This window comes from Lactuca sativa, chromosome 6 (assembly GCF_002870075.4).
Source record: "Lactuca sativa cultivar Salinas chromosome 6, Lsat_Salinas_v11, whole genome shotgun sequence".
NCBI classification, from domain to species: Eukaryota; Viridiplantae; Streptophyta; class Magnoliopsida; order Asterales; family Asteraceae; genus Lactuca; species Lactuca sativa.
Window position 1 is genome coordinate 43,489,403 of NC_056628.2, and position 12,980 is coordinate 43,502,382.

Sequence of the window (12,980 nt, forward strand, 5' to 3'; positions counted from 1 at the left end):
GGACAGATAACCGAAGATCAAGTTATGAAGTAGTCATGTAGATAGTACCATGTGGTTTAGCCTATTAGAGGCATAGTCTAGGGTGAGCTTAAATACCCATGTAATCTTTTCAAGAAATAATATAAAACCTTCCTTTTTCTATCTGATGTGTTAAGTCGTTATGTGATTTTCTTGTATGGTGACTTGGAAAACTGCGAGATAATACTTGGGACGAGTATGAGTAGGTGTGCATAGTAGTACCGGAAGCACATGACTCACACTTGGATCAGGGAAAGTCACAAGGTTACCAAGAAGCTAGCAATTGATTCCGTTTTATTCAAGTATGTCGTTACCATTGTTTCGGTAATGACTAAGAAGATGATTGTTATTCCAAACCTAGTAGTCATATCAAATTCAGCCCGACTACGAAGAGTATGTTTCGTGGTTCGGAGAACCAAGTTCGATGTAGCATCTGACTTAAGCCGGAAGATTGAAATAAAAGATACTCAAAGCGATCAGTAGAGGTATCGCGATAGTTACTTGTAGCTAGAAGTGTTACCTTATAAGATGTGATCAGAACATGAAGGAAAATATATTCCATTCCTGAATTTGACTCTAAGAGACCCGAGTCTAAGCCTTGCAACATACGATGAGAGGTCATTAGAACATGACCCATCGGTCTATTGTGGAAATCAAACAACTTATCTTAAATTTGTTAAGAAGAAGAAAGAGTCACTGATAAAAAGCGAGGTTGTGACATGAAGGTCATGATTGAAAGTCTAACAAGACATAGAGAACGGGTGCAAGATCAAGCACCGCTTGCAGTCAAGAAGATCAGGAGTTAGATACGCATTCGAAGAAACATACAAGTTACGATTACTACCTAGGATGAAGAGATAATGTATAGAGTCATTATACAACCCTGTTTCGTTGATGATTCCGGGACGTAATCATTCTAAGGGGGAGATAATTGTGACGCCCGCAACTTCGGGCTAGTCAATTTAGAGACAATGAGCATCAAAAATGAGTTTTTGATGGAATATTATATAGAAGGATTAATCTGAACCAAGTTATAGTATATGTTACAAGGGTTCCGTACATATAAAGAACGTCGAAATCCGAGTTATAACGAACAAGTTATGGCATGTCGAAGTTTCGCGGCAAAACTGGCACGACACCGGGAAGCATAAATAGTGAATTTACGATAGAAGACTTTTTGGCCTTAGTGATCTAAATAAAACTCGTAGAATATGTTAAACCAAGAACATCCATAAAAAGAACGCCCAACTCTGACTTGGTGTGAGGAAGTTATGAATTTTCTAAGATTTGGCATAGCAGTGCACGGTCCGAAACTCGAATTTTAGTTCGAGTGATTTTTGTCCTACACGGCCTAAATGAGAGTTGAAGATCTCATTAATAGGAACTCAACGATAAAAAGACAGACGAAAACGGAGTCCGTATGAAGGAGTTGCGAATTCTTCGTGGTCATTTAACAGTCTAATCTCCTCCTACTGTTAAATTTAAGATCGGTCAAGATTTAGCTAACAAGTCTGAATGAAAGTTGTAGATCTTGTTGTTACCTACGCGTGGATATAAAGAACGTCGAAAACAGAGCTCGTATGAGAAAGTTATGGGATTTAGAAGTCGGCAGGATGCTGCTGCAAAATGGGTGACATAGCACAATGTGGACCACCCACGTTTTGCCACCAGAAAGGTGACAAATGGCATGGACTCGTCGGTTACAATAAGTAATACTAATATTGACTAAATTGTGTGGATAAATCAAATATTCTTCTACCTTTTGTTTAGACTAATATTCTTACTTACTAGATCACAACAAATGTCAAAATCAAAAAAGAAAATTAAGAGAGAGAATTAATGGAGTCCATATATCATTGTTTTATAAGATTAGGAACAAAAGATAGAATGATATTTATTTTTTCATATAAATTATATGCATTTTGTATTACAATGGACCGGTTTTGTTATTGTTAATTAGTTTCCTTTCATTCCCCTCCCCTCTTTCCACTTATTTATGATTTTTTTTATTATAATAATATAACTAAACATGATAATATCATGGATGAATTGTTTTCGTTCCATACAATCAAATCAAAGATCCACAGTAATTTTATTAGCATTAATAATAGAATGGTCTGTTGACATTAAAATCTTTAATTTTGTCAAATTTTGTGGGATTTATCTCCATGAAAATTTCTTGTTTGTTAATGTCTAAAATTTATCAATTCTTTATTTTTTATTTTTATCTTCTACTTGTAATAACAGATATCCAGATTACTATAAATTAAATTTGCAAAAAAAAAAACATTTAAGTTCATAAATCTTTTACTATTTTATCGTAATATATATATATATATATATATATATATATATATATATATATATATATATATATATATATATATATATATATATTTCATGTTATATGTACTCATATAGAAAAAACATATTTTTATACAGAAAAAATTAACCTAAACATCTTATAAATATGTTTAATAGAAATATAACTATGTATTTTTATGTTTTTAGAAATATAAATACCTTTTATTATTTTATTTATCCTTTTTAGAAGTATAATATAATTTTTATGTTTTTAGAAATATAAATACATATTTTAGTATAAAAAGTTGTATTTGGTGTAGACAACATTTTGACACTATGGAAATATGAAACAATACTCTAGAACTATCATATAACCCAGACTACTATCTTGAATATATTTTTTAGTCCGGAATATAAGGATGTCGATCTTCTACCAATCACCATCCAATCCAACATGACTTTAACTATTATTCTGGAGTTAATGATCATTTTGCAGATATTAACTTTTTTTATCATTTTATTTAAAACACGTTTATATTAGTTATTTTTTTACTTACATCCTGTTTCCGAGTTGTAGCAAAGAAAATAAGTGAAGAGAAAAGAAAAGAAACAAAATTCGTCTTTTGTATTCCCGAGTTAGAGATAAATGGAAGGAAAATTAAACATTTTGTTATTTATCTCCAAATCCTTCCAAATCGAAAAGAAAGTTAAAAAGAAAAATGATTCTTCTATTTCCTTCCACTTTTTTCCTTTAAGAAAAAACATTATAAATGATTCATGTGGTTTCCCTAAATCTGAAATTTAATCCTCGTAGTTTAAAAATATCATAGATGGTCCCTGTGCTTTCAAAACTTTTAATGTTTGGTCTTTTTTGCTAACTCCGTTAGCTTTCTACCGTTAAATAAAAGATATTTTTGTCATTTAACTATCCAGTGACCTTTTATGAGGTTTTCTTTTCTTTTATTTTTTTAAATTAAATTTAATATCCAATCTCTCTCTCTCTCTCCCTCTCTCTCTCTCTCACAGCTTCCATATGAAGCCTTAAATGGAAAAACCCACCACCATAAATTAACACCTTACACCATCACCACTCTTCCATAAATTTCACTATTGAGCACCCACTAACTATCGAGCCTACAAATGGTATTCTCCATCCCATTAAACCTGCAGAAAGTTAAGTTCAGAAGGAAGCCATTATTGTTCGTTTGTTTTTCTGATACCACCAGAAAGTGAGGGGTGGGGGTGCCAGCACACATGTGAAAGAGAAAGAGCTAAGGGTTGTTGGTCGTTTTTTCAACTATAGGGAACCATTGGATCGTCACCACCATTAACCCATCAAGACCCTCTACACCATTGTTAAATTTATGAACCCTAAATCACAAATCATCACCCTCCATATTTCATCTTCTAATATGAATTCAAGTTGTAGGTTTCATCAGGTGGATTCCCTGAAATAAAATATGAAATTATGTGTCTTTGTGTGTTTTCATTTCTAAAATAAATTTGGGTGTGTTTTCCTTTACTGAAATCGACAAAATCAAGTATGTATGGTGTATTTACATCATATCTAAAAGATTTAGATGTCGATTTTGGACCAACAACCGATGATATCATCTCTGTCTCCTCTTCTTCTTCCTCTTGACTATTGTGTTCTTCCGATTCAGATTCCGGTAGGCTATAGAAAGACAAGTCATCACTGTTACCAACACTTCTTTCCTCATCTGTTTCGTTTTCTAAAGGTCGCTCACGACTTCTTCATCAAAAACTATGGAGTTTTGACATGAACTTGTTGGACTAGTCTGAAAAAACGAGAGCTCTTCGTCATCATCGGCTATATCTGCAATTACAGAAGTTTCTTCGATGGAGAGTTCGAGTTCTTGAAAGAGGAATAAAGATGCTTTAATTCAATCCTGAGGTGTTAATTCAATGATTCAAGTCACCGATCTCAAAGATATGCCCAAAAGAGAGCTTTGTGTTGCTTCAAATCACATCCTCTGTGTGTGTATGTGCAATGTGTTATAATTTTTCGGAGAGTTATAAGAGATAGAAGAGGAAACACGAAGAAGATGAAGTAAAAGTGTACAGGTGGGTATATATTATGTGTGTGTGGAGAGCGAGAGAGAGACTTGGATATTAAATTTAATTTAAAAAAATATAAGAAAAGAAAACCTCATAAAAGGTCCGTGGACCATCTATGACGTTTTTAAACCACAAAGATTAAACTTCAGATTTGAGAAAAACACAAGACCATTTATGATGTTTTTTCTTCCCTTAATAAAACTCTAACAACACTAATTTTTTTTTACTTTCATCTAACTTCCACTCATTTACTTTCTTTTCTTTACTTAAAAAAAATCCCTTTTAATTTCTACCTGCCACTCTGCCATTAATAATTAGGGCTGTCAAATCGGGCGGACGTGTCGTGTTTTTGTCTGACACAACATGGCACGACAATGTTTTGTATAACACGAACACAACACGACACGATGTCGTGTTTTTTTTATTAACACGAAAACGAACCAATTAAAACACGAGAACACGACACGATACGACAAAGATAATATTACATAACTATTAGTGTATTTCATTCATACTTAAAGATATATAACACGACAAAAACGACAAACCCGACAACTACATACTTAATCGTGTCAATTTCGTGTCGATTTATGAACACGAACACGACACGACACGACATCATGTTTTTTAATCTTGACACGAATACTACACGAACACAAATTCGAATTTTAATTTCGTCCGATCTCGTTTGGTTTCGTATATTTTTGTGCTGACACCCTACTAATAATCAGTTTAAGTAAAAATACCCTCATTTTATCTCTCCTCTCCATCTCCATCTCCATCGACCCCGTTTCTCCAACGAAACTCCATCTCTACAACGACTCTTCCTCCTCTGCCATTTTACCGCCGGCTACAACTATACCCTCACTCGATCATCAGCCTTTCATCTTCGATTAGCAATCGAGCCCAAAACTGCAGCATCGATCTTCCAATTTCTCGATCTGCCAACATCGATCTTTAGGATCTCCATCGATCTTCAGGCTATAACCCTTGCAATTATAGATCTTCCAATTTCTCAGTTTGATTGTTGGCGTTATTGTTAGTTTTACAGGTACGATTCTATTACAGTTTTCTTCTACTGTTAAACCATACTCTGCTAGTATCCTTGCACACCAACTGTTTGATTATATGTTCGTTAGAGTTTTTGGTCTGGATTTCTCGATAATTGGTTTATGTGTTTGATTATATAACTACTTTCTGTGTAACCTCCCTGATGGTTAATGGTTTAGGTTAGTTGAAATAACCCACTTCGTGTAATATGCAAGTTTCTGAGAATCTTAATAAACGTCTTCAATTAAGTTCAAAAAACTGGAACTAGTAAAAAACTAGCATAAATCATTAAGGATTTCAGGAAGGAGGAGAATTAAAGCATTGGGACAAATACTGAATCATTGTTATGGAAGTGAAACTATAAATAAACAGCGACTTATAATTTCAATTCATAAACTTCTTATTCAATAAACAGTCATTGTTATTCAACATCACTTTTAAGAGAAACAACCTTTGTGCATACAACACTTAATACTCGTTTCTTACTTACTATTTGTTTCTATTTACTAATTGTTTTTTTAGTTTTTTACAAAAATATCAAGTTGTTATTGAATAGGTTTTTCTATTCTCACAGAATGGGACAACTAGCTGCCGAAAAACACACAAAATACATCTTACAAATCGAAAAGAAAAAAGACGACATCGAATCCGCCCTAACAGAACACCTCCGAATCAACGGGGCCTACTGGGGTCTAACAACCTTAGACATCCTAGGAAACCTCAAAGCCGTCGAACAAGAAGCCGTCATTTCATGGGTCATGAGTTGCCAACACGAATCCGGTGGCTTCGGCGGCAACATAGGACACGACCCCCACCTCCTCTACACCCTCAGCGCAATCCAAATCCTCTCTCTCTTCAACAAAACACAAATCCTTAACATCCCCAAAGTCTCAACCTACATATCCACCTTACAAAACAAAGACGGCTCGTTTTCAGGCGACAAATGGGGGGAAATCGATACGCGATTCTCTTACCTCGCGATCTGTTCGCTTTCACTTTTGAACAGTCTGGACAAAATAAACGTGGAAAAAGCCGTGGAATATATAATATCTTGTAAGAATCTAGACGGGGGGTTCGGGTGTACACCTGGCGCTGAGTCACACTCGGGGCAAATCTTTTGTTGTGTAGGCGCGCTTGCGATCACAGGGTGTTTGCATTACGTGGATAAGGATTTGTTGGGGTGGTGGTTGTGTGAGAGGCAAGTGAAATCCGGAGGGTTGAATGGAAGGCCGGAGAAGCTTCCGGATGTTTGTTATTCGTGGTGGGTGCTTTCGAGTTTGATTATGATCGATAGAGTTGATTGGATTGATAAGGAGAAGTTAGTTAAGTTTATTTTGGAGTGTCAGGATATTGAGAATGGTGGGATTTCGGATAGGCCGGATGATGCGGTTGATGTTTTTCATACGTATTTTGGTGTTGCGGGGCTTTCGCTTCTTGAATACCCGGGGTTGAAAGCGATTGATCCCGCTTATGCTTTGCCTGTTGATGTTATAAATAGGCTTTTTCTCAAGTGATGGGTTTGGGTTGTACTATTTTTAATTGGTGATTTGATGATTAATAATTGTGAGCTAGTTTTGTTTTTGTACTTAGAAACAAATCTTGTAACTTGAGTTATGCATGTAGTTTTCTTATGTATGCAATCAATCTTTTGATATTTTAAATTTCATATACATATATTTTACAGGATTGTGTGGGAAGGTATATCATGCACTTATTACATCTTCCCAATTCTTTAAAGATTTAAGGAAAGAGTTTTATTGATACGTTTAAGTGGGAAGGGCGCGTAGAGAAATTAGGTGCACCGAGGGAATGGGTTGAGCACTATATTATTCCTTTCTTATTTGATAGACATTCTAGAAAACCTTTTTTTTTCTTCAAGTAACAAAATTGATGTTAGGTCTGATTGCTGCTGTAAAGGGGAATCATCATGAAATACATCAAAATCCTTTTGTTCTCTCTAAACTCTTCTGTTAATCATGAGTTCCTGTTGAGAATGCGTATCGATGGTATAAGAGCAATTATCCTTGTGTTGAGTTTTAGCTAAATGAATGGATAATGATTTGCATCCCACATCGGTTGAAGAAGAAAAGCTTGAGAGGACTGCATTCTTATAAAAGAAGTCCAAGACTTTGGTTTTAAAGCACCCCAACCAAAATATATTTGAATTGTTTGGTTGTTTCTTATCTTCTCTTGTTTTATAGTGTAGAAACTTGAAAGTGTTAGGCCCTTTTTGATATGGCATCTGACCGAGTCAGGTTAGTCAGGACTCGGAAAGTAATGTCTGACTGAGAAAGAAGTTGGGAGTTGGCTGACTGAGAAAAAAGTTGGGAGTTGGGAGAAAGAAAACAAAGCTTTCCAATAGTACCCTTGGCTTGGATAAAAATTCACAACTAATGAAGGCTACAAGAATAGAACTTGGGTCACCCTTGTAAAAGCAATAGTGTTTACCAACAAGCTAAAGGGTTTTTTGTTTTTTATGTTTAAAATAATATATTTAATGTCTATTATGGTGGAGGTTTTTGTATAAATTATTATTATTATTATTACTATTATTATTATTATTATTATTACTATTATTATTATTAATGTCTATTATTATTATTATTACTATTATTATTATTATTAATGTCTATTATTATTATTATTATTATTAATGTCTATTATTATTATTATTATTATTATTATTATTATTATTATTGTAACATTGCATAGAAATGTATATAGCATCAGGGTAAAATGATCATTTTACATCAGTCAGCATATTCGGTCAGATTTTCAATCAAACAACATGATTTCTTACTCAGTCAGAATTTCTTACTCAAACAAACCTTTCTCAGTCAGCAACTATCAAACGGGGCCTTAGTCAAAACTGTGGAGAGTATGACTGTAATTTGGAAAGGCCTGAAAGATTAGTCTATGAGAATGTAACAATTTATCATATAATGGATCTTTCTTTTCGATGACCTGTGGTTTTTTCACCGATTTTGGAGTTTTCTACGTATATTCTTGTGTCAAATTATTTTTCTATTATTGTCTTTGGAAGGATTTTGGGGATCTTTGAGGCCATTATCCAACACGTTAGCCATTGTTTCGCACACACTCCATGACGTAGAATAGTGAAGGCAACTTAGCAAGCAAAATCAGTAAGGTTGGGAAAATTATCCCATTCCATCGTCACGACAATTTGCAGTATTACTAAAAAATAGTTTGAATGAATTTAGGGGTATGTAATCAACACATCATGTCTATAGTTGAAAATGCCAAGGAAATTGCATACATAATGATTTAATAGCAGGAGAAATGAAGCAACTAATTAATAAGCCACAAAGTGGAGAGGATCCTAACAAGAGAAAGGATATGAGTACAAGGGTAGAAGGATCGATTACTCCTCTCGTTTAATAAATGGGGAACTCCCTAAGTTTGGAGGTGATAAGCTAGATTCATGGCTATACAAAGCAGAACAATTCTTCCACTTGGATCAAGTGTCGCATACAATTAGAGTCAAGTTAGCAACAATCAATATCGAGGGGAGAGCATTGCAATGACACCAAGCCTAAATTGAAAACAGAGGTCTAAAAGCAACATTATCTTGGTTAGAGTATTTAGACACATTGAAAACCCGATTTGGTCGGTTATTCATTGAACCAATGTCTGAATTGAAGAACCTTAGACAATCTTCAACAGTTAAAGAGTAACATGATGCTTTCGATACCATTTTAAATAAATTACAACTGTCACTTGGATTATGCTCTAAGTTGTATCATAACAGGATTGGAAAATGAGATTGAGACAGGTTTGACTATTTAATCCGACCTCAATTCAACAAGTGCACACAACTTAGTGACACCAAGCCTTTATGTAAAATAGAGGCCCAAAAGCAACATTATATTCGTTAGAGTATTTAGACACTTTAAAAAACCGATTTGGTCGGTTATTCATTGAACCAATGTCCGAATTGAAGAACATTAAACAATTTTCCACAGTTAAAGAGTAGCATGATGCTTTTGATGTCATTTTAAATAAATTACAACTGCCTCCTGAAATATGCTCTAAGTTGTATCATAGCGGGATTGGAAAATGAGATTCAGCTACAAGTTTGAATATTTAATCCGACCTCAATCCAACAAGTGAATTTTTATGAAAAATTACAAGAACCCACACTCAATTTTAAGTGGTCCAAATTTGCTCCCAAATTAGCTTTACTACCTACACCTATCAGATTATTAGCCAAATCGATACCTCATAATATAAATGTATTAAATAAAAATGTGATAACGCCATGGAATCAAACTGTAGCAACACCTAATAATAATAGATAAACACTATCATCTGCTGAGTTTGAAGATAAGAAAGTGAACGACTTGTTCTACTTTTGTGATGAAAGATATGGATCGGGTCATCGTTTTAAAGGAAAAGACCCTAATTTTAATGCATTTAATGGAAGAGATAAAAGAGGAAGAAGATTAAGTGGTTAACGAATGTACTTAGATTTCAATAAATATTATGGCTGGAACAGATGTGTACCAACGAGGGTTACCATTTATTATGATATGAGGAGTTTACAAATTCTGATGATACATGAAGCAATCATAACTTTATTAATGCCAAATAGCCTATAAATTAGGGTCTAATCTTTCAGCATGCTCCTCTACGCGTATTAAGGTTATTGGAGGGGGGGCATATTATATGTGATCAAACTGTGAAGGGGTTTAACTGGAAGATGAAAGGGTTAACCTTTTTAACAAATGTCAATATTACAAACATTAAAAGGAAATGATTTGGTTTTGGGAGTTCAATGGTTTACAACCTTGGGCATTATCAAACACGACTATGCTAATAACATTATATAATTTCAAGCTCAAGGGAAAAGAATTGTGCTTTACGGTGGCTACAAAAAGAAACCGAAAACCATATGACTTGTAAAAGTTGACAAGGCTATACAATTAGAAGGAGAGATTTCAACGGTTCATGTTATGTATATTCAACGTGACGAACTACAAAACAAGATTAATATGCCTAAATACCAAAATCCAAGAGATTCCCTAGGAGCTATAACGTTTACTAAACCTACATGAAGGAGTATTCCAAAAACCTTCATACTTACCTCCCTTTAGAGGTACCTTCGAACACATAATAAATTTAAAATAGGGCATTAATAACATCAACATTCGTCTTTATAACTAATATCTACTACAAAATTTGTAATTGAATATCTCACTAATGAACTTATGGAACAAGAAGTTATACAAACTAATAATAGTTCATTTGTTTTCCGTTATTGTCCAAGTAAGAACAAAGTGGAGGATGTAGAATGTTTATTGATTAACGGGCTTTAAATGAAGCCACTATTCCAAATAGGTTTTTACTACACCGGTGGAATAATTGTTGGATGAGTTCTATGGAACCAAATACTTTTCTAAGTTGGATTTAAGGTTGGGATATTACCAGATAAGAGTGAATCCTAATGATGTATATAAAATGATTTTTAAAATTCATTATGGGCATTACAAATTCTTAGTAATGCCCTTTGGCCTCACAAATGCTCCATCTACCTTCCAACCTTTCAAGAATGATGTATTTAAACCATTTTTGAGAAAGTTTATATTAGTATTTTTTGATGATATTCCGGTATATAGTCAAAACTGGGATGGTCATTTGTGACATTTAAGGTTGGTATTAGAAACCATGAAGAACAATACATTAATTGCTAAACGTAGTAATTTTGTGTTTCGACCTACCTATATTAAGTACTTGAGACATTTTATCTCAGTGGAAAGAGTAGTTACTAGTAGTTACAGACCCGAGCAAGATTAAAGCAATACAAGAATTGCCAATTCCCAACAACCTCAAACAACTTGTATGATTTTTGGGATTAATCGGATACTATTGAAGGTTTATTGGAGACCATGGAAAGATTTCCAAAACCCTTACTCAACTGCTTAAAAAAGGATTTTAAATGGAATGATGATGCTACAACAATATTTTGAAGAGTTAAAGCATGCTATGGTGAAACCTCCAGTTTGACCTGATTTTAGTTGACCTTTCATTATATATATATATATATATATATATATATATATATATATATATATATATATAGAGAGAGAGAGAGAGAGAGAGAGAGAGAGAGAGAGAGATAGAGAGTGAGTGATTCATGTGGCTATGGTATTGGGCCAATACGAATGTAAAACGGCCAACCAATAACCTTCATCAACAAATCACCAACAAGGCACTTATCACTTTTAACTTATAAGAGAGAACTCTTAGCTATCATCGACGCTGACCAAAGTTGACATTGGTACTTGAATAAAAAAATATTTTGTAATTCCAACTGAATAACAAAGTGTGAAACAATTATGTAACAACTTGGAAAATCTTTAATGATATAGTGTAATAAAATTAATTTTGTATGTAAAAAATATAAGACAAAACTGCAAATTTGGTCCTTGTGGTTTGGCAAAACCTTTGGATGGGGTCCAAAAAGTTTCCAGCTTGCACCAAAGGTCCAAAATCAAGGTTTTCATGGGTTTTTAGTCCATTCCGTCATTGACCGTTTGTTTGGGGCCGTTAGTGCCTTCACGTGCCCTCCATGTGAGGGCATTTTGGTCATTTTACGTACTTATTTTAAATAATATCATATTTCTCCTTTATATACATACTCATACGCAATCCTCCTCTTCTTCTTCATTTTTATTTACAGAGAAGCAACAAAAGGGCTTCTTCTTCGTCTCTCAAAGGATTCTTCTTCTTCGTGTCTCGTCTACTTCTACTACTACGAGATTCAAAAATGGTGCTCTGCTTCTGTGGGAACGTTGCTGTTGTGCGAACCTCATGGACTTCACGAAACCCTGGTCGTCGTTTCTATGCATGCCCTAAAATGGTAAGCAAACTCATATTAGGTTATGGTATTTCGGTAGTTATGCAATAACTCTTCTACTTTAATGTATTCTTGTAGGGATCCAGATGTGGATTTTTGGGGTGGTTCGATCCCCCTATGTGTCAAAGATCAACTGTTATCATACCAGGACTGTTGAGAACAATGAATAGGTATGAGGTTGAAGTGGGCCAGCTGAAGATGTGTTTGCTTGTCTCGTGGGTTTTGTTTCTGTTGTTTGTGCTGTTTTGGAAATAGGAATTAGAGGTTAGGACTTTTTTTGTTGGTAGTAACCACTTAAAAATGTGGTCTTTTGGTGCTAGAAGGTTTAATTGTGGTTTATATATGTTTTTGTTGGTAGTAACCACTTAAAAGTGTTATCTTTTGGATCATTGTATATGTAATGCTTTTATGACAATGGGAAGTGTAATGGTTTTATCCTTTTATGAATATGAAATTATAAAGGTTTGATCTTGACATGATATGCAAGTGTAATGGTTTTTCTCTACGTTTGGATATGCAATTGTAATGGTTTTATATGCATACATTAAGTACATTGCCATAACATCTTCATGCTTTGACAGTACAACATAAACAAATAACAAACAACATTACCAAAAGGGGACCATAGCAGATAAATGCCAAAACACAATCA

The 12,980-nt window shown here is 34.2% G+C and overlaps 1 protein-coding gene across 2 annotated transcripts; it reads left to right on the forward strand.

The window, feature by feature from the left end:
* Positions 1-5,135: 5,135 nt before the first annotated feature.
* LOC111893064 (geranylgeranyl transferase type-2 subunit beta 1) lies at positions 5,136-7,105 on the forward strand. Of its 2 annotated transcripts, none has more exons than XM_023889142.3 (2): positions 5,136-5,452; positions 6,008-7,105. In XM_023889142.3, the coding sequence occupies exon 2, from the start codon at positions 6,027-6,029 to the stop codon at positions 6,963-6,965; it is 939 nt and encodes a 312-aa protein (XP_023744910.1). In that variant the 5' UTR covers positions 5,136-5,452; positions 6,008-6,026; the 3' UTR covers positions 6,966-7,105. The 2 variants fall into 2 exon arrangements, with proteins under 2 accessions (XP_023744910.1, XP_023744909.1); XM_023889141.3 differs by having other exon boundaries at positions 5,137-5,452; positions 6,026-7,105.
* The last annotated feature ends 5,875 nt before the right edge of the window (positions 7,106-12,980 follow it).